Raw genomic sequence first — 22,555 nt, forward strand, 5'->3', positions numbered from 1 at the left:
ACCCGTTATTAGAAACTTTCTAAAGGCAATCTTATGCCACTCAACGCCTGCCTTAACAGAGCAATCCTTCTCACCAGTAGAGTCACAATTCTACGTTAGGACATCTCTTTCCCAACAGATTGATCAATCACCTTGTGAAGTCAGAGAATGCCAAAATCCTAATGGTTCAACTGATAGGAAGCCATATCCAAACATGGGTCCATCAAGATCAATCTCGATCTCTCAGCGGATGTTTACATCCCCTTTCAAATCAACACTTCAATCCATCGACAAGATGTCGACCTTTCCCTCCTAAATTATTCAGATCCCCTGCAGACTTTGCAACCAAATTCCCTTCGGAATTTGCAACCAAGTCCCCAGAAAAATTTGTACCCACTCACAGACTGTGAGGAAGAACCTCTGGGTCAATTGAAAACTGCAATCGAGTGCGCATCGGGCTAGGGTAATGACATCCCTAGCAAGAATTGGAGCAACCCGGGGACACCTTTCTAGACTCACTCGACATGCTCGCCGTGGGCTGGGGGTTTAGTGTATCCCTATTTAGATGACGCTCACCCCTCTCGAGAGTAACTGGTAGGCTTGCTTAACTCTAAGCTCAGCATGTCCTTAGACAAGACATGGTAATATCTGCGTGTCTACTATGCTGGGCTATGCAAGGGATGAAGGCTTCAAAGTCCCTCTTGCCAATGTGCATAAGCAATTCCTTGTTCAGTGTACCCAAACGCAACGGAAGGTTAGTACAACATTGTTTCAACGTCACCACAAGGGCAACGTGCAAAGAGGTGGTGCTTTCACCTCAAATGGATGCGTGACCAACAGACTCGGGTGATGAAATCCTAAATACAGCCGAATCTATTTCAAGGGCTACTTACTGCATGGTAAATAGGTATGCAAGTGGGCGATGAACTCCCATGGTGTGTGTGTGAAAATTGAAGCCTAGATGCCTCTCGGGTAGGGGTGTAAATGGATATTCGGAAATTCGATTACCGTCCGCATCCGAATCCGTTTAAAACGAATATTATCCGAATCCGTTTCAAGCAGATATTATCCGAATCCGTTTATGAGATATCCGGCTCTTAGCGGATGCGAATCTGGTAAATGGTATATCCGATCCGTTTAACATCCAAATCCGAGAAGTAAATCATTTTTATTTATTATTAATAATATCATTAATATTTATTGTTAGTAATGACACACTATCTTTTGTTTCTATAAGAAAAGTGAATATTCTTTTTAGAAAAATAAAAATAAAAACAAAAATAGCCCAAACCCATTCCATCATATACAAAAAAAAGGAAAAACCCAAAGACCACTACCAACACTATCATCCATCCCCATCGCCTCCCTCTCTCTCTCTCTGCCTTTGTTTTAAAAGGAAGAAGAGGATCTCATATATTTTAGGGTTTGAGAGTTAATTTTGTGAAGAGAATGTAGAGGTCTAGTTTTAGGGTTTGGAAAATTCACTCGAGTAAGTAGGAGAAAAAAGATAAAGTGCTGCAATAAAATGTTCGAATTTACCGGATAAACAGATACGGATAATATCCGAATTCGAACAATATCCGACGGATACGAATTCGGTAATAGATATTAAATATCCGCCGAATCCGAATCCGAATCCGAATTCGGATAGTGTATACTGTAATCGAATTCGGATATAGCCATATCCGCTCCGAATTCGATCCGTTTACACCCCTACTCTCGGGGCATTTTCGTGTAATTTAATTGCGAGCATTGGCTCAAATAATATTGCGGCAATTTTGAGCATTGGCTCTTAGCAATCCCGGTAGAAAAGGCGCAGCAAGTATATATATATATATATATATATATATATATATATATATATATATATATATATATACTGGAAAGTAAATCTAACACTTGTTTGATTGCGTTTGTCCGGAGAGTTCGCAACTTGCGAAAAAGTTCGCAGCTTGCAAATACCCCTGAAAGCTATATCAGGTTAAGGATAACCCTAAGAAAGGAGAAAAAATCAAATTAGTTGATTTCAAATTCTTACAAAATGCCAATTTAGTTATATAGAGCTACAACCTTTTAATTATGATAATAGGCTCTGCTAAGAGAGATCAATATCCAGCTGAATCCGATCTATCGCTCGACGAACCTAATCTGTCGAGTATAGAGGACATGACCCTGTCTCGCCGACTGTCCAGCGGCTCTGCGCTGGAAAGAAAACCCTTGCCGGCTCCCTCGGTACAGGAGCGAGAAGGCCGAAGCACTCGTAAGCCCATGCTTGTTCAAAGTCATCAGAAAATATTTCAGCTGCTTAAACTGTTCATAACAGAAACTATGAATCGAATCATAAAGAAACAGCTAGAATATTTTCAAACTTAAAGAGAGAAGGGATAAAACCACACCACCCAAATGTACCAGATACCACACAGAGATTGTGATCCGTCTCGTGACAAAGCATCCATCTCACGGATCAGATAAGCGTAAGCCACCCCTCCCCAGTCGTACTCCGCGAGCCTGTCAATGTCGCAGATGATGCTCAAGAACTCTCTCTGAACAAGATTCCCTGTGTTGCTAAATAGGGTGCGGCCCAGAAGGCCCATAACGAAGCTCCTCGCCAACTGGCGATAGTAATCATCTCCTGGAACTACTGGTCTGGCTGGCCAGTGATCTAATCGGCTCATCTGAGGCCTCGGCAAATAAGCATGTAAAGGTTTATCATCCTGGTCCATAGAATCGTGCTCTGACACTCCTAGAAGCACCCTGACATCTACCTCTATAACATCAATCAGCTGAATGGGGATCCCTCCCATCCGGAGTCCTGTCAGTGCAGAAAAGGCTGCAAGAGTCATCATGACTTTCCCAATCGGGAAGGGAATAGTGTGGGTCGTCTCCCACCATCTCTCAGCAAGGGCACACACGAAGCCAGTAGCCACCCCCTCAGAATCGGTATAGACTAATCTGTCTAAACCCGTCCCCACTATATATTCCTAAATCTAGGAATTATAAAAAGCTAAGTTCAAGAGCGTACCTCTCCGCCGCGAGACGTGTCCAACCGTACCTCTCAAAAGCGTACCCTGGTACCATGGAGAGCGATCCCGCTCCTCGTCCCCTGAGGACTCCCGCCCTACGTCTCTCCCCCAAATATGAGGACGGCGCACCATATCTGCTGCAAACTGAAAAAAAACTCAGAAATCTCGCAAAGAACACTAAAAAACCCCAGAGAGAACTCAAAAACCTCAAACTCAACTTGTCAGAAAATGAGAAAAATGAAGGTTGTACGGGTATTTAAACCCGTAGAACCCTCCCATTTTCGTCCCAGACGAATTTGGGGGAATATTCCCCCCAATTCGGTCATTTTCACCGCTTTTCGCCCATTTTACTCACAATTCATCCGTGAATTCCGCTAATCTTTTAGCTTTAGATTAAACCAGCTTTCTGGGCAGTCCCCAGACCTTTCAAGTGTGTTGAGTGTTCTCGGCAAAATCAAGTCTCACGTACTCCCGAATAAATGAAGGATTCGCACATCTTTCTTTGCAAAGTACACTTAGGGCTTCCTCTAGGCATCAACCACCTCTCAAGCCTTTGCTTTGGGACTCTGGAACCCTTGGAGACAAGCCAGAGTATCCTAAATCATCCTCGGCGGAATCCTAAGCACCTTGTAAACAAGTCTCGTGCCGCGCCAATTTCAATATGAGACGCATGAACTTCCCAATTTCTCCCGAGCTGAGTATGCTGATGTCTACCCGTTATTAGAAACTTTCGAAAGGCAATCTTATGCCACTCAAAGCCTCCCTTAACAGAGCAATCCTCCTCACTAGTAGAGTCAAAATTCTACGTCAGGACGTCTCTCGCCCAACAGATCGATTAATCACCTTGCGAAGTCAGGGAATGCAAAAATCCTAATGGTTCACCTGATAGGAAGCCATATCCAAACATGGGTCAATCAAGATCAATTTCGATCTCTCAGCGGATGTTTACATCCCCTTTAAAATCAATACTTCAATCCATCGACAAGATGTCGACATTTCCCTCCTAAATTATTCAGATCCCCTGCGGACTTTGCAACCAAATCCCCATTGGAATTTGCAACCAAGTCCCCAGCGAAGTTTGTACCTGCGTCCACAACAGAGTTTGTGACCAAACCAGACATTCAAAAAATCAGCAAAGCCCCATGAGGCATCATCCCCAGCAGAGTCGCCAGTCTGTGGGAGTCGGGTTTTTCGCGTGTTTGCGCAAGACGACAAGGGATCACCACGATCGGGTTTTACGTAGGGGGTGTTATTTGATCTACACTACTTAAGGACTCGAGACCGTAGTCCTTACTTCGCAAGTTTTAGATAAACTCAGAGTCGCCACCTAGGTTAGAGCTTAGGACCTGTGTCTAGTCTTCCAACGGAATTCAAGTCATTACTTTTTTCCTTGGAAGAATAGACACGGGTCCTAGGCCCTAACCTAGGTGGCGACTCTGAGTTTCTATAAAACTTGCGAAGTAAGGACTACAGTCCCGAGTCCGCAAGTAGCGCAGATCAAATAACACCCCTCCTACATAAAATCTTATTGTGGTGATCCCCTGTCGTCCTGCCCAAACACGAGAAAAAACTGGCTCCCACAGTAATCCTTCTTTGAAACACTTTGGTATTGCTCCTGGATCAGAATACAAATAATGAATCCAGAGCACATGTAGCCATCTTGTTATCTTCCTGTCAAGAAAAAATATGGTGGACTCGCTAATCTATCTATGAGTTGATGAAATAGCCCAATGCGAAAAAATGCATGTTGGGTCGTTGAAACATTTCGATAATAATCAGTTTGATCTGTTTCACCCAAAAATGTCGTTAAATAATACTTTCCCGAAATTTCAGCCGAAATTACTGTAAGGATTCCATCCGAAATTTTCTCAAGAATAAAATATTATTTTGTTTGATTTCGTGGATTTCGGCCGAAAATTTCAGTTTCAGTGAGGACCGAAATCACTCCGAAAACCAAAATTTAAAACCTTGCTTGTGGTTGGATTGGTTGTGGAGGGGTGCGTGCTTTACTCTTGGATGTCCGGTCAAGTGCTGCGCCTCAACGCATTTTAGGGAGAACCAGCTAGCTCTGGGTTCGTGGCATTTCACCCCTAACCACAACTCATCCGTTGGTTCTTCAACATCAGTCGATCGGACCTCCACTTAGTTTCACTCAAGCTATGTGTATCGTTGGTGACACAAGGGGCATCGTCACCCATTCCACCTCAAGGTGTGTCCTCAACGCACTTTAAGCCATGGCGTGGGGCCGCGTGTCAAACAAAGCCCACGTGCAAAATCAGAAGAAAAACAAAAAACAAACAAACAAAAGGGAGATGATATTTTCACACCCCCGGCCGCGGAGTACTTGCACACCCCTAATTATAAGGGGGTGTGCAAGTACTACAGGAGGGGTGAAAATATCGGAGGGGTGAAAATATCGGCACCCACAAAAAAAGGATTGCGTGACTTGCGTTTGCGTCTTGACCCCTCTCTGCATCGGACGCTCCTGTCACTGTCAGCACCGGTCCCGACGCTAGCGATTAGTGGTAGCTCCTTTTTTAATTTATTTTCTAGTGACCGACACGACTGTGTGTATGTCAGTAGTACTGCTAGAGTTTGGAGGCATCTCTTTCCCTTTGACTTTTCCACAAGTCAAAGCGAAAAGCAAAAGCGGTTTTGAAGATTGGATCCCAGTCGCATATGGCATCCAACACCAAAGTCCTCTGCTGAAAAATCTGCTTTTCCTTCGTTCTTTATTTTTTTCATTTTTACCCGAGCCTTACCTCTTTTACTCTTGCTCTTCCCCTGTCTCTTTCTCTCTCTCTCTCCCCCTTGCCGATTAGATTATGGAGGACGACAGCTGGCATCTGCAAGCGGTGGTGAGAAGGTGCTCCGGCAGCCCGTCCCCCGCAGCAGCAGCTACAGATGATCCTTTTGCTTTCCTTTCTAGCTTTATTCTTCAGGAAGAGGAGGGGGATGATGACCATCTTCTTCTTCCCCGCTTCTCTGATCCCATCTCAACCCAAACGCCTATGGACGAACTCTCTCAAATGTGCAAGCCTTTCTTCTCCAACAAAACCGTTTCGCCACCACCCTCTTCTTCCCTTTCAATGCAACAGAAGCTTCCCCAAATCCCTCCATCCAAAAGAAGGTATAATATTACTTGCTTGTTATCTGTTGTAGAATTAATCTATAGACTTATAGAATATTAATTAATGTTACAACAGGAAGAAACAGCAGAAGAGGGTTGTGTGTGAGGTGCCCGCTGAGGGCCTCTCTTCCGACATGTGGGCATGGCGTAAATACGGTCAAAAACCCATAAAGGGCTCGCCCTATCCAAGGTAAGGTGAAGTGACTATTGGTATTTGGGTTTTTATTGTGCTTCTTTCTTTTACTACGCCATGAAAAAAATTAATAAAATGTTTATTGGTTGTGCACGGAACGGAACAGGGGGTATTATAGATGCAGCAGCTGGAAAGGATGCGGGGCGAGGAAGCAAGTGGAGCGGAACCGGTCAGATCCGAATATGTTGATGATAACGTACAGCTCCGAACATAACCATCCCCTCCCAACACAACGGAACTCCCTGGCCGCGACCACCCCAAGCCCACCGACGCTGGTGGGGAAGGCGATGGAAGATGGAAAAGCAGCAGATGGTATCACTTGCACTTTCCCGTTCCATTCCTCAATATACCCGTCACTGCTTTTCTCTTGTTATGAGAGAGCGACAGAGCATCTCTCCTCCGAAATAATTTTTCTTGTGTAAAAATCGTACAGCTACTAGGCTTATTACATTTGCCCCCCCTCCCCCCCCCGCGGCGGCGGTAAGTCCGTAACCAATAACACAAGAGAAAGAAGAAGGGAAATGATAAATGCACCCCTTTTCATCACTTGGGACACCCCGCATTTATCATTACCCTTTAAGAATATTACACTTCTCAAAAAGCCCTTACAAGCCTTTAAATAAAAATCGCGCATCTTTATAAAAACATAGTAGCGCTGAAATCATTCCGCTTCTTCTATGCTATCATTTGTTGATATTTGATTCCTTGCATTTGGTTAGGCGTTTAGACGAAGGGACGAAGATGGTCAACGAAGATATGGAGATCCAAGCTCTCCCCTCGCTCCCTAAAAATTAGGGCTGCAACTCGAGCCGGGTTTTACCCGACCCACATCGACCCGACCCGACCCGAAAATAACCTGGGTCGGGTTCAGGTTTCATGGGTTTCGGGTCGAGCCGGGTTTGAAGGGGCCCGACCCGACCCGACCCGAGTTACATAAGTTATAGTATGTACATTTTTTTCTATTATTAGTTACAAGTTAAAAGTGAAAACCCACGCACCCACTGTTATTGTATGTGAGTGTAATTTCTGCTTCTATGAGTTGAGTTGATTCAAGCGTTTGATTCAGCATTGTTTGATTGTAATTACAACATTGTTTGATTACGGCATTGTTTGATTCAAGTGTAATGTGAGTGTAATTTTTACTTCTATGAGTTGAGTTGCCTTGCCAAACAAGAATTTTCCTTAAAAAATTGCGTCAACGTGAAAAAACCCGACCCGACCCAACCCGACCCGAGATTTATCATGGGTAGGGCCGGGTTTGGGAATCGTGGGTTTTCCGAAAAAAAACCCGACCCGACCCGAGAAATTTCTCGCGTAGGGTTGGGTTCTCCAAAACCCGACCCGCCCGACCCGAGTTGCAGCCCTACTAAAAATACAAATAACAAAAAAAAAGGTGGTTATCTGAATTGTCCCATTTTTTGTTTGTCACTACTTGCAAGTGATTGAATGGCTTTTTTTTTAATATTTTACTATCGTCACCCTATTATAATAATAATTTGGAGAGAGTATCAAGTCTCAACTTCTCTTTGTATGTGCCTCCTTTCTAAACAATCCTTGTCTCACTCAATCACATGATAGGATGTCTCCTCCCCTTTTCGATTTGGTGCTATCACTTTCCATTTTAGATCCATGTTAATGCAGGAGACTAATGGGCTGTTTCGATACCCGGATTGTAGAATTCGGGATTTCTTCAAAATTGTAGCTAAGAGACAAGAGAAGAAGCGGACCAGCCGTTGTTTTTAACTTGTTTTTTACTTCTCGCCCTTCTTTTCGTTAGCAAGAGAGTAGCAGATCCTCCCATATTTCCAGGTTTTAGAAATCTCAGGATGCAGGAGTTTTAATACCTGAATTTCTCACTTAAAATCCAAGAAACACTGTCAGAACAACATACAGCAACTTGATCATCAACCCTTTTTTTTACATTGTTTTCAAACTAAAACCCTGGATTCTAAAATCCGCATATCCAAACGGCCCCTAAATGTTTGGGCCAAATGTAAGAGTTTAGTTTTCAAGGGGTTTTTTATATGTAAGAAAGTCCTCGAGGGCTCGAGATTTGCTAGTGTCCATCACAAAAGACATTTCCCGGGTGGTCTGGTGCATGTGACAGCAGCCACACAGGCTCACTTTGTAGCAAATTTTGTCTTCATTCACGAGGTGGCTGCTGTCACATGCAACAGACCATCCGTGAAATGTCTTTTGTGATGGACGCGAGCAAATCCCAAAAGAAATATAAAGGTCCAGAAATGGTATGTTTACGGGTCAACGCATGCCAAAAATAATTTGGAGAGAGTATCCATAAATGCCTTCTGTACCAACTGCGAAAGAGACTCTATGCATGCGCACGCCACTACCCTATTTCCAACTAGCCATCGAAATCTTAGGAACACTAGTCACCGTGTTCCCAACCAGACGATACAATCTACCACACTTCTCTCCTTTCATCAGAACCATACAACCATATGTCATTTTCATGGCTCCTCTTGCAGCTGAATACCTGCAACCCTTGGCAGAGATAATGTCTCCAATTTCTTCCCTTTATTCATCCATTACGGCCACCATCGTATTTTGTAGCACCATTGTTCGAATAGTCAGCTTGCTTCAAACAATCCAGCTTGATATGTCTGTATTCTTTGCAACGGTTACATTGAGCGCTCTTTCAGCTGAACCTGGATCTTGACCTGCCTTTTCCTAATCTATTTTTAGATGACATTCCTCTTTAATTCTTTCCACGAACAATCAATCCATGCTCTTGACTAACATCTTGATTAGGCCTCCTCTTAGTCTCATTTGATAAGAGCATCGTTGTGACTTATTCCATCTTCATTGTATCCTCACTGAATAATAACGTAGTCACCAGATTGCGATACGAATCAAGAAGTGAAGTAAGAAGTAATGGGGCTTTATGTTCTTCCTTCATCTTTTCTTCAACCATGCGGAGCTGATTCACAAGCTCATTGAACGCAGTCATGTGTTTAAGAAGACTGCCTTCTAACATTTTCAGCCCGTACAACTGACACTTCATATACAATTAGTTGCCCAAGGTTTTTGACATGTAAATCTTTTCCAACTTCTCCTACAATTCAGGCACTTCATCTTCTTCCATAACGTTATCTTCTAGGCATAACCAAATCATGTTGACAGCCTTTAACTCTGTGTTCCCACTTGGCATCTGTCATTTTCTCCGACTTCACATCATTTCCCTCCAACGCCTTAGCTAAGCCTAGTTGAACCTGGATGTCATTCATCATCATCTGTCATAAGGTGAAACTACATTTTCCGTCAAATCTGTCGATGTTGAAATAGGGATAACTCGATTTTACCGACATCTCAAATTATTCTGCACTTCTTGGTGTAGCGCTCCACCTCGAACAAGAATCTCTTGGACAAACTTTATACCATTCGACAATCACTGTAACCACGATCCAATCACAACACTCATGATCACTGTACCCGCCCACGATAATCGCTCCGACCTGAGCTCTGATACCACTTGTTGAAGAAATCCACTGAGCAAATCCGATCTGATCGTGCACAAGTAAACAGAGAAGTAAAACAAGATACCACAAAACCGCCCGGTGAATTGTTTTCAATCATGACATAAATGTAAAACATCAATCAACATCACTTTACAGCTTCTGACTGATTTACTTCATTCAAAATAAATTCGAAGGGAAAATCATGAATTCTATTACACTTTCATGATTGAATTGCTCTTATAAAATTTATTCCAGCAGACTCAATATTGGTCCAATCTTATCCGATTCATTTCCATAGCAATCATCAGAGAAAAGTGAATGTGACATGGAAATCCCCTTCGAATAAAACCCTCTTATGAAGAGATCGGATCAGAATACGCCAGATCTACACTTAGGATTTTTAAATTTCATAGTACCTCTTCAGAAAGTCAAAAAAATTAGGTAATATTTCTTCATCTTTTTCCACTAATCATGTATGTCGGATTTGGTCGAGGATATTCCATACAAGTGATGTCGTCAGTTGTATGACCTAGGGGAGATGGGATTTTGTTCCCGTTACACTAAAATAACTCATATTTGACTTCTCATTTGAGGAAACCCATTGATTTATGTAGTAAACAGAACTGTTTTGCACCAACGCAACTATACCCATCATCATCATCATCATTATTATTGATATTTAGTATTATTATTGTACAATATGATTAAGAACCCACTGTTAAAGAAGCAAAATTGGCAAGGTTGCATTGCTTTGCGGGAGTTGCAAGCACCCGTTGTTTTGATTCAGCAAATCAGCCAAGGGAATGATGAATGCTGCGTTGATGTAAGTGGTGGGCTCTAAGTGAGCGTAGTCAGACCTCAAGTCCTTGAACTGGTCATTAGAATCAGGACCTCCAACGACCGCACCCACGTGTATGTTGGGATTGGGGTTGCTGGTAGAATACCAAGTAGAGTAGCCATCATTGCAGCCCACCTTGGTTGGGTCAGTTGTGATCGAAGGAATAGATGCACCTCTATGGTGTAGTTGCATTGGGTATTTAGCACCGAATCCCACCATGTATGACATTCCTAATGGGTTCTTTCCTAGTATATAGTCCACCTGAAAAGTGAAACAGTCTCCAAGTATAAGAAGGGGGTGGGGGTGTTCCTAGTAAAAAGCAAGTGATTACCTGTGATTTTGCGAAAGCTCTGATTTGAATAGTAGAAAAATAAAGTGAGCTACATTGGATTCCACCAATCCCAGCCTCGTGTATGTTTTTTGAGTAGACAGTTAATATCAGAGAAGCACTTGTGACATACTGCAAGTTACTGCTATCTCGTATATATAGAAGCCCCCCTGCACACGACTAAAATAAGTCGCCCTTAATTTCTTTAAAAATCCAAACACAAATCTCTGAATTCTTCAACAGCTTTGTTTCGGTAAGGTAGTTCTAAACTCTACCTGTGGTTGTTCGAATCTGAACAGTGCTACTTCCTGGCATCAATGAGCATATAAATGAATCCATGTCACTCTTATACCTGCTTAGTTTTGTATTCCCAGCTACATAATCCTACAAGACAGAATGTTCATCGACACAATCAACCCTTCCATTTTGGTGTGGTGCTCAATTTAGATGGGCATTTTTTTCAAACCTAGAGATGTTGGAATACAAACCATTTGTATTCCTTCTGATTGATAGGTTATAAAGCAGGATATTTAATGGTTTGCTTTGCTGTCAAGGAAAGATAAAAACTGAAATTTTCTTTTAAAGGAAGTTGATACCTTGGTTAGTAATGCCTGAGCTCCAACAAATTTGTTATCCCAACTGAATTCAGTCACTGCTTGACTCCACCCTTGATTATTCAATACATAGTTCAAGTAGTTTGAATCTCCACTTGCCTTGTACAGCCAAGCAGCCGCCCACAGAAGCTCATCCTTGTTACAAAAATTCAACAATTAAAATCCATACGCAAGCAAACAGTAGTGTGTCATGTCCCTTGTGTTATATAACCGCTTTACCTGATAACCAGAGTAGGAGCAATAGAAAGGGCATGAATCTCGATAAGATCCTCTATACTGGTCCGCGAGTTCAAAGAGCTGAAGAAACATCGATCAAGAGTTAACACAACCGAGCATCTAAATAAATAAATAAATAGATTGCAAATGATGACATAATAGATCAACTCTTGTTCACCAACAATCCTTACGGAATGAGTGCTCACGGAAAGAAAACGAAATGATCTGAATGAAATATGTTCTTATGGAACAAGGGAAAGATCACATTCTCAAAACTATCGATTTTTAATGGAGATGGAGTGATATGTTACATGTATGTGAGAAAAGTGCTTACCGATCTGGACGTCATCAAGAGCGTTGATGAATAATTGGAATCAATATGTTTAAATACAATAGAGGCAGAAGCAAGGGCAGCGGCAGCATCCGCAGCCACCTCTGTACCTGGTGAAGTAGAAGTAATCTTGTATAGTGTTCGAGGTGTGTCCATATCCTCAGGACGCTCCCAGCATTGGTGATCAGAATTCCCATCTCCTACCTGTTGAACAAAACACACACACCGCCTCCTCAATCACAACATAATTAAACAAGAACCTTTTCTCTAATTAAACAAGAACATTTTCCTTCATTCTCCCGCTCTGCTTTTTCTACATTGGAGACTCTACATTTTTGCTTCTTATATGTGTGTGTGAGAGAGTATTGAAATGGTTTGAGATGACATCTGGGGTTAAGAATTTACATCTCCAAAAGCTTATAGCAAGTATCAATCTTCACCAGGAAGAGGTGGCAGTATTTTCATCTATCTTTGGGTGTAAGGAGGTGGAGCTACCGATCACTTATCTTGGTTTACCATTGGGTTATGGAGTTCCAAAAGCATCTTTGTGGGATCCAGTAAATGAAAAAATGGAGGAAATTGGCGACTTGGAAAAAAGGTACTTATCCATTGGGGGAAGAATTGCATTGATAAACTCTATCTTTCTAGTGTATTTCCTATCTCTCTACAAAATACCAAGCAAATTGGCCAAGAGCTATGATTTGTGGACACAGACACGAGTGTCGCGTGTCGACACGGAGCGTCGGACACGGCGAACTCCCAAAATTTAGAACTGGGACACGCCTAAAATAGAAAGCGCATATAATCATAGTTTGCGGACATGGATTTGTTTGCCGAGTTTCGATATAGATATGAGGTATCTAACATGGCAACCCCTAAAAATCTAGAAATAGTGTCACACTCATACACATACATGCATATAAAGTTACTGACACTTCTAGCAGTACACTCAAAAGTGTATAGAGGAGTGTCGACCCGTGTGGACACAGGTGTCGTTTCGGATGACATGACACGTGTGTTGGCCATAAATTCAAAGTGTCGGCCAAATCATAGGCCAAGAGAAAGGAAAAGTTGCAAAGTGATTTCTTATGGGAAAGCGACTCAAACATTTGATGAAATGACCGCAGGTTGAAGAAGCATGGAGGGCTTGGTATTGGAAATCTAAAATTGAGGAATAAAGCTCTCCTTGGAAAATGGTTATAGAGATTTAGGGGGAAAATTCCCTATGGCATCAAATAATCTGTTGTGATATTGCTAATATATGACTGATGTATGAAGGCACATCTATAACTTCCTGGGACAAGATCCTTTGTATCTGCGTGGGTGTTGCATTTCGATTGGAGACAGTTACTACATGTTATGATATTACTAATATATGACTGATGTATGAAGGCATCTATATCTTCTCGGGACATCTTTTCTCATCCTTCGTATCTGGGTTTTGTTTCCTTATAAATAAAACACCTTTCAAAAAATGAGAGAGAGAGAGAGAAAGAGAGAGGGATTATTTTACATTTATAGGCAACAAACAAATATATTAAAGAAATCAATATATTATTATGCATTATATTTTATGAAATGGTTTAAATTTATTTTAAGATTTTTTTTTTGAAAATGTTATTTAAAGATTATATACGTGGAGAGGGCAAGCCTTCGCAACGGCAAGGTTGCTCGTCACGGGTTCGAGTCATGGAAACAACCTTTCTTCAAAGCAGGGGTAAGGCTACGTAAATCTAGCCCTCCCCAGACCCCGCAATGGCGGGAGCTTCGTGCACTTGGCCGCCCTTTATACATGGTTATAGAGAAATTTACATTTACAAGTAAGAAACAAGGGAATTGCTAGGGACCATGGCAGAAGGCATTTCGCCATTTGTACAATAAACTCATAATTTAAGCTCTTAATTATTGCAATATAAAACGAGAGTGGTGCTGGTAAAACGGGATTTTGTTTAGAAGATAAAGATGAAATCCCATGTAGTGACACCTGTGCAAAAGACAAGGAATTGAGCTCATATCCCCACAAAATGCAAATATATATATATATATATATATATATATATATGAGGAAACTGTTGGTGAGCTTAAGCTCACCAAACTTATGGTGAGCTAGCTTGCCCAATCACATGGGGGCCCACTTTGTTCGGATGATCCAAACCATTCATTTGAAAGTCCCTTACATAGATGGGGGGTGTACCAAAAATCAACTCCATAGGATCATCCTAACCCCTCCATTTGTGGAGGACAAAAATGGACAGACACAAATCTGCCCCATTTTTGTCCTCCACAAATGGAGGGGTTAGGATGATCCTATGGAGCTGATTTTTGGTACACCCCCTATCTATCATAAGGTCTTGCAGATGAATGGTTTGGATCACTCCCCAAAATGTGGGACCCATGTGATTGGGCAAGCTAGCTCACCATAAGTTTGGTGAGCTTAAGCTCACCAACAGTTTCCTCTATATATATATATATATATATATATATATATATATATATATATGAGGAAAAGGATTGTACGCTCGACCGTACCTAAAGTTAGGTACGGTAGAGTGCCAAATCACATGGGTCTCCCATTTTTGGTGGGCATCTAAACCATTCATTTGCAAGGCCCCATCATAGATAGGGTGCATACTAAAAATCAGCTCCATAGGATCATCCTAACCCATCCATTTGTGGAGGCCAAAATGGACAGACAGTGTTTGTCCACAAATTTGCCCATTTTGGCCTCCAGTTTTGGAGGGGTTAGGATGATTCAATGGTGCTGATTTTTGGTATGCACCCTATCTATGATGGGGCCTTGCAAATGAATGGTTTAGATGCCCACCAAAAATGGGGGACCCATGTGATTTGGCACTCTACCGTACCTAACTTTAGGTACGGTCGAGCGTACAATCCTTTTCCTCATATATATATATATGTGGACCCTGATCCCAAGGACGAATTGGGCGACGAGGGACGCGAGATCCCGCGCCGAGCCTCCAAGATCTCCACAATGTGCAGGAGAGCTCTACCAAGGAACTCTCGAAATGATGCCACTCACAGCATGGGTGGCGATACAAATGAGATACCTCTCGATTTTAAGGACTAGTCCGGAACCAAGATGTACCTATAACAAAAAAGAGTCGCCATCCAAGGAAGTAGGCCTTGGATCCCATGAAATACTCTGTTGCAACGGATAACCAGAGATACAAAAGTCCGTGCCTGATGACGAATGGGGAAGGTGTTAAGCGCCCCCAATTCGCCCAAGTGCGAGCACCTGGTCTCTTATGCCATTTTTAATTAATTTTGAAAAGTTTTGGGCTAAAATCATGTGAAATGGGAACGAGCACCCCCGAAGAAACGTCTATCTAAGCATGCATGACCCGATGATGGGTAAAAGAAGATAAACATCCAAATCCTAACTCACCTCATCTACTCCTAACCCATCACATCTAGGAAAGCAATAACATCCGCATGCACAACTACAGCTAAGCAAGTAATAGCAGATATGATAAGCAGAAAAGCGGTAAATATCTACAGCTAAGCATATGATCATGATAAGTAAGCCAATAAATGTCACAGCTAAGCAAGTAAATAAGCAGGTGAAACTAAACGCACAAGGAACAAGCAAGCTGAAAGTAAACACACACGGAACCAAAGACAAACACATGATAAGCTAAAAGATGCGAGGAAAGAAAGGAATCAGAAAATAGACGGTATGCGCCAACCCAGGATGCCAGGGAAAAGAAAATGGGACATACGATAGACTCAGGGAGCGATTCTAAAGGAATCGAGCTCAGTGATCCTGATCCGCTAAAGATCGGATAAGTCTCACGATCGTCATAGCCTATCGTTGGGCTCAGCGAGGACAATCCCTGTGAAGGGGCCACGCTACGTCATCGCCCGTCTCAAAACCCGATAAAACGTCGGAAAACCGATAAGACCGGCAAACCACGATGAAAATCGAAAATGAAATGAAAAGAAGGCTCCGAGTGACCTGGCAATCACCATCCTTGCCCATTTTGGTTTTTTGTATTTTTGAGAAAAGCTTGAAAGATATTTTCAGATGCTGAAATGATTTTTTTGAAGGGTTTAAAGGATTTTATTGAAAAGTTTGAACGATTTTATTGAAAAGGTTTGACTGAACTTGGGATGACGATCCCAAGCTGCCTACGTACCCTGTGAAAAGGGATCAAGCCAACGTAGTTCGAAACAGCTTTTCGAAATACGCTTTTGTTGTTTTTTGATGTTTTTGTTGTTTTTTTTTGTTATTTGATTTTTATGAGTTTTTTTATCCCTTTTGATTGAAAGGGGCTATGGCTCAAGAGGTTGCCGTCCGTCATCACCTAAACCCGACAAAGCGTTCCCAAAATCGATGGGGATCCCGAAGCACAAAGAGTATCCCAGGAAAACAAAGAGGTTGCAGATTTGCAAGCCCAAGACATGCAACTAAATATTGAAGACCAGCTGAGATTATACACTAACCCAACATAGTTATACTGATAATATTCTCAAGAGAATGATGGAAAATAATAAAGGGTATCCCTAACCATGAAACCCCTTAACACATAGCAATTCCACATACTTGTGCTGGACGAAATCGCAGTCACCAAAGGCCCATTGGAGTATCGGTGTCACCAAATGCTCATTGGAGTATTGGTGCCGGTACCGGAAATGCCGGAAGAGAAGCTGATGGTGAAGCTTGAATTAAGAGGCCGGAGATGAAAGCTGAAATAATAGGAATTGAAATGGGTTTTGATGGGGTATTTGACGTGGGTATTAACGAGGCCAAAATGGGACCAATTGGGATTAAGAAATTGAAATTGAAGAGGGGAATTAGTGGGATAGAGGTGATGGCCTGAAATGGTGGCGCGACACAGCCGGAATCAGTAGTGTTAGAAATGAGAAATGGTTTTGGGTTTTGGTAGATGAAGGGAGGAGTGGCTGTAAATGGAAGAAAACCCACGTGGGTTTAATGGATAAAAGAAAATGGTGGTGGGGGGAGTGGCCGGAGCAAACGGTCGGTAGGAATGAGGTTGGGGATGGTGATGATGAAGATGGAAGAGGGTTTTCGAAGGGTGGTGTTGGGGTGGAGATGGAGGTGGTGGATGATGGCCGTGGGTTGTGGAGGAGGATGGTGGAGAAAATGGGTTTCGGTTTTGGGTTTTGAAGAAGGGTTTGGGGTGGAGATGGGTTTCGATTTTGGAGGTGAGGGTTGGAGGAGATGAGGGTGGGAGAGGGTTTTCGAATGGGTGGTGGTGGTGGTGGTTCAGTGGAGGTGGGTTTCGGTTGTTGGAGTGGAGAAAATGGGTTTGGGTTTTGGGTTTTGAAGAAGGGTTTGGGGTGGAGATGGGTTTCGATTTTGGAGGTGAGGGTTGGAGGAGATGAGGGTGGGAGAGGGTTTTCGAATGGGTGGTGGTGGTGGTGGTTCGGTGGAGGTGGGTTTCGGCTGTTGGAGTGGAGGAAATGGGTTTGGGTTTTGGGGATTGAGGATGGTGGCTGGTGCGGTGGAGATGGAGGTGGTGGACGATGGTGGTGGTGGTGGTGGTTCGGTGGAGGTTGGTTTCAATGGAGGTTTGGGTGGTCGGATTCCAGCAAGCTTGCCGGAATCAATGGAGGTGGGCTTGCAGAAGGGGATAACGAAGAGGGTTTTGATGATGGGAACGGTGGAGGAGATGGTGGTGGGTTCTGATGGTGGAGATTGGTGGTGGATGACGGTGGTGTTGTTGCCTTGGCTCCCTCTCTTCTCTCTTCTCTGCTCCTTTCTTTTTTTTAGAAAATGGGGCTCTCCCCTTTTAAGCCCTAATCGACCCTCTTTAAAGGGGAAATGGCATTTTTGCCCCTACTCGTTCCATGGACACCCCCCTTCAAGTGTATTTATGACTACTATTTTTAACTACGAGGGGTGGTCTGGGTAGAAAATGGGGGTGGAACATTTAGCTCTTATTTGCTCGACTTCGGGTCTCGGATTTCGGGATTTATTCAAAACTTTTTGGGAAATTTGGGTCAGGTCAAAATGGGTGTCTACAATATATATATATATATATATATATATATATATATATATATATATATATATATATATAGAGAGAGAGAGAGAGAGAGGAAAAGGATTGTAAGCTCGAGTGCCCAATCACATGGGTCCCACATTTTTTTGTGGTGATCCAAAGCATTCATTTGCAAGGCCCTACCATAGATAGGGTGTGTACCAAAAATCAGCTCCATTGAATCATCCTAACCCCTCCAAAGTGGAGGGCAAAAATGGGCAAATTTGTGGACAAACAGTGTCTGTCCATTTTGACCTCCACAAATGGATGGATTAGATTTTTGGTACACACCCCATCTATATAATGGCCTTTCAAACGAATGCTTTGGATCATCCTAAAAATGTGGGCCCACATGTGATTGGGCACTCGAGCGTACCATAAGGTTGGTACACTCATCGTACAATCATTTTCCTCATATATATATATATATATATATATATATAACGGTTTCTACACACAAGTGTAGATAAGTTATCTACACACTAGCTTAAAATACAGTAGAGGGCATATTGTTTGGGTGATCCAAAGCATTCATTTGATTGGCCCTCACATAGATAGGGCGTCCACAAAAAATCAAATCCATAGGATCATCCCAACCCTACAATTTGTGGAGGTAAAATGGACGTGTATAAAGCTTCACAAATCTGTCCATTTTTTTCCTCCATGGTTCCAAGGGTTAGGATGATCCTATGAAGCTGATTTTTTGGGCACACCCTATCTATGTGAGGGCCCATCAAATGAATGCTTTGGATCACCCAAACAATGTGGGCCCCACTGTATTTTGAGCTAGTGTGTAGATAACTTATCTACACTTGTCTGTAGAAACCGTTCTCTCTCTCTCTCTCTCTCTCTCTCTCTCTCTCTCTATATATATATATATATATATATATATATATATATATATATATGAAAAGAGAGAGTTTTTTCAATTTTTTTGAAAATTATGTGAGAATTACACCTCACATTTTTTGACTTTTTTGAACAATTGCACCCATTCAACTCATATAATTTCAATCCTACCCCCCCCCCTCCTCCTTTATGCTTTTAACAAAGGCACCCATTGAATCATATAATTTCAATCCTACCCCTCCTTTATGCTTTTAACAAAGGCACCCATTAAAGCCGTATCATTTCGATCTTATCCCCCTCCTTTATGGTTTTTTAATTAAAAAACTATAGGGTGATCTTAACCATCCGATTTAAGATAAGAGGAATTATGAAAACATCTATAGATTGGAGGGCTAGGATCAGCCTATGGAAATGATTTTTGGGGCACAACCTATTTATGTTGTGTTCCATCACATGGACGGTTTGGATCAACCTATGACGTGGTCCGTACCGTTCCTTGTCGGCCCGTGCATCTCACGGGTTTTTTACTAGTATATATATAAAGAGGAAGATGTTTTCTTGTTCATGGGTACGTGTCCAGCTCCCATTCCTCCTCAGTGATATTTTGCATTTCCCAAAATTCCTCAAAAAAACGATATAAACCCGAAAACTTTGAAAAAGTAAAAGATGGAAATAAAATATTCTACTAAAACTGAAATCTCGTGAGTGTGGAATATCGTGAGTCAATTCCACTCTTGTCTTTATTCTCCAAACGAAATCCTGATTTGGAAGTATTCCTTCCTTAAAAAGAAAGGCAAAGAATAAGTGTGAGGTGAGGTGACCTGAGTATAGAGCGTGGTGGGTGAAGTGTGAGCTCGCAGTATGAAATCGGTTCCCCAGCGGATAGCCGAGAGTAAGTGGCCGAGCTGGTTGGCCATAGATAGCTGTGTCTCGTATTCAACCGCACCCCAACTCAACAAAGTGGTGCTAAACCACATGGGCCATCCAAACTTTACGTTGTCCCCGGCATCGTAGTAACCACCACCCAGATTCACCTGCCACAACCACACACACACACACATATATATATATATAACTACGGATTCTATTGAATGGGGCCCAAGAAAGAAAGAAAGATTTCTCTTGTCTTCTCTTCTCACCTTGTCTAGGATCCCATCTTCCAGTGCGGAATCTCCCCTCCACTTGACTCGTTGATTGGGAGGCAATTTCCCCGAACGCTGTCCTTCAAAGAAGAGAATGGCTTTTCCGAGAGCATCACTGTAGTTGAATGCGGAGGTCAAGAAGCATGCCTCCTCATCTTCCATGCTTAACACAACCCCACTAGCTAGCACCCACCACAACCCCACTCCCATCCCCATAAGCTTCTTCATTTTACTCATGCCTGCTATATGTTTCACAACACTGACATTTATTTATACACCACCAGATCCTAACTTTATCATTTTTTAATAAAGTTAGTTTATCCGCGGGGCATGGTGAATGGGTCGCGTGCCTGTATATGTCAAGGCAGTTTTGAGTGGGTCACAGTATGTACCATAATGAGATAGTTCGGCCCATTCCTTTCCAACGTCTTCCTCTCTCTGCTACCTAAAATATAATAAATTAAATAAAGGGTTTTTGCCAAAAGAGTTCCATTGTGGACTATTTGCAAATAGGGTCGTGTAGTTTGATATTTTGCAAAACGAGCCGTGGCATTTGGCCATGCTTTGCAAATGGAGTAAATTCCATCGTCACTTCACGGTATTGAAACGGCAGATAATTTAAGTTCAAAAAAGACAGGAATACCCTTTATTTAGAGAGTAGTATGGCCTATGGGTGGCATTATGATCTTCCCACCCCTCCTTTGGATTTCTGGAATCTTGTGGAAAAGTATGGAAAGGAAAAAAAAAATGTAAAATCGCCTACTTTTTACTCATGGAAAAAAAACCTTGAACCCACCTTGTTCAATTTTTATTTAGAGAGACCTTCAATTGATGATGACATTCCTCTAAATTAACCAGAATCATATTATTTCCCTCTAAATTGTGGGAAGAAAAAAAAATTCTAGAGAAAAATTTTTCCATCAAAAAAGTTTTTCTTTCAATCCAAACAGAGCCACAGCAATCCATTTCTTTTACTAATATAATTTTGTCCCTCGAGGTACTGTTTTCGTTTTGTTGTTGGAAGTTCTCATTCTTGGACTATGATTTTTTCACCCAAAGGGGCAGAGGCACATATAGCATGACGGGGCCATGGCCTCCAATGAATTGCAAAATTCCTTTTATGGTTTATGGCCCTACATGCATGCTTAGCTAGTTTAGTAGTGGCTTACTGGCTTTACATGCATGCTTAGTGGCCATGCACCCCCCACCCGCGCAAAATAATCAATTCAGGCAATTGTAAATTAGTCCGGCCCCATCAAGTGTAAATCCTCCCCCCCCCCCCCCCCCCCCCCCCCCCCAACGTTATGTGACGTCAAAAAGCGTTAAAGTCTGCCCACAATTCACTTTAAAGGGGACGCATCATCCTTGGGGGGGAGGGGGGTAAAAATCGTCTCCCTCATTCTTCACTTATGTGAGATAAAATTATCTTCCCACCCCCACTTCGTTATTATAATGGCACCCATTGAGAGGCATTCTTTGATGTAACATGGCACACCCGATGCAACACAACCAAAACTGATACAAGACAAATTTGATTGATCCGAACCATTCATTTGCTTGCCAATTCTTTGTAACACCCACATCCAACTAATGTGTATTGTTTGTTATTAGTTTTGGGAGTGCAACTTGGGTCGATTTGTAGGAAACCAGATAATAAAATAAAAAATCTACTTGTCTCAAGAAATTGAGAATGAATTACAATTGAGCAAATCCTAAAAATGAATTTGTGTAATCTCGGAGGAAATAGGAAAGCCTCTCCCTCTCTTTCTTCCCGCGTCTCTTTGTCTCCCTGTCATACTTGGATTTAGGAAATAAATAGGACCCGTTTGGATACCTCTCATTTTGTATTTGGATTTGGAATTGAGTTTTTAATACAAAATGAATAGATCTGGCAGCTCATGTAGAGGAAGACAGAGAGGGAAGGGGGTACTTCCTAGTGGAGGGGAGAGGTTGAGGAGCAAAGAGGGCGAAGGAAACTACCACATTTGTGGATTTCCAATTTCTTATTTCCACAGCATATTTAGAAATCTGATTTTTTTCACTGTCAGCTGCTGAATTAGAAATCCAAGAATTTGATCCGATCCAAATTACAATGCAAAAAGGACTGCAAATGTGAGAAATCCAAATCAAAATCTTCTCGGCATCCAAACGGGAGCTTAGGGTGTTTACAGTTTGGGAATAAAGGCTAGTTCTGTCCTTTTCAAATTTAAAATGGCCTCCTGTTTTTATTCCGTCCAGATACAATTAACATTATGTGATTTGCAAAACGTTGCCAAATGCCACGACTCGTATTGCAAAATGTCAAACTACACGACTCTATCTGCAAAAAATCCACAGTGGGCGACTCTTTTTACAAAAACCCCTAAAATAAATTCCCTGAAGAGTGAAGTGATAAAAGGAAAAGTAAGCG

At 42.1% G+C, this 22,555-nt stretch overlaps 2 protein-coding genes across 3 annotated transcripts; one reads left to right on the forward strand and one right to left on the reverse strand.

Annotated features, from left to right (window-relative positions):
- Positions 1-4,387: 4,387 nt before the first annotated feature.
- Positions 4,388-7,473, forward strand: LOC143862653 (putative WRKY transcription factor 29). Of its 2 annotated transcripts, XM_077373723.1 has the most exons (4): positions 4,389-6,132; positions 6,209-6,322; positions 6,432-6,637; positions 7,045-7,473. In XM_077373723.1, exons 1-4 carry the CDS (start codon positions 5,828-5,830, stop codon positions 7,050-7,052), a joined length of 633 nt encoding a protein of 210 aa, XP_077229838.1. In that variant the 5' UTR covers positions 4,389-5,827; the 3' UTR covers positions 7,053-7,473. The 2 variants fall into 2 exon arrangements, with proteins under 2 accessions (XP_077229837.1, XP_077229838.1); XM_077373722.1 differs by lacking the exon at positions 7,045-7,473 and having other exon boundaries at positions 4,388-6,132; positions 6,432-7,033.
- Positions 7,474-10,427: 2,954 nt separating this feature from the next.
- Positions 10,428-20,388, reverse strand: LOC143862441 (endoglucanase 20-like). Its single transcript, XM_077373490.1, has 8 exons — positions 20,143-20,388; positions 19,825-20,037; positions 12,132-12,332; positions 11,801-11,878; positions 11,564-11,716; positions 11,243-11,351; positions 10,971-11,137; positions 10,428-10,900 (listed from the first exon to the last, which is right to left on the reverse strand). Exons 1-8 carry the CDS (start codon positions 20,380-20,382, stop codon positions 10,520-10,522), a joined length of 1,542 nt encoding a protein of 513 aa, XP_077229605.1. The 5' UTR covers positions 20,383-20,388; the 3' UTR covers positions 10,428-10,519.
- Between the last annotated feature and the right edge of the window lie 2,167 nt (positions 20,389-22,555).

The sequence above is a fragment of the Tasmannia lanceolata genome, unplaced genomic scaffold (genome assembly GCF_043159265.1).
Source record: "Tasmannia lanceolata isolate RefF3 unplaced genomic scaffold, GAP_Taslan_0.1 ptg000037l, whole genome shotgun sequence".
In the NCBI taxonomy this organism is placed as follows: Eukaryota; Viridiplantae; Streptophyta; class Magnoliopsida; order Canellales; family Winteraceae; genus Tasmannia; species Tasmannia lanceolata.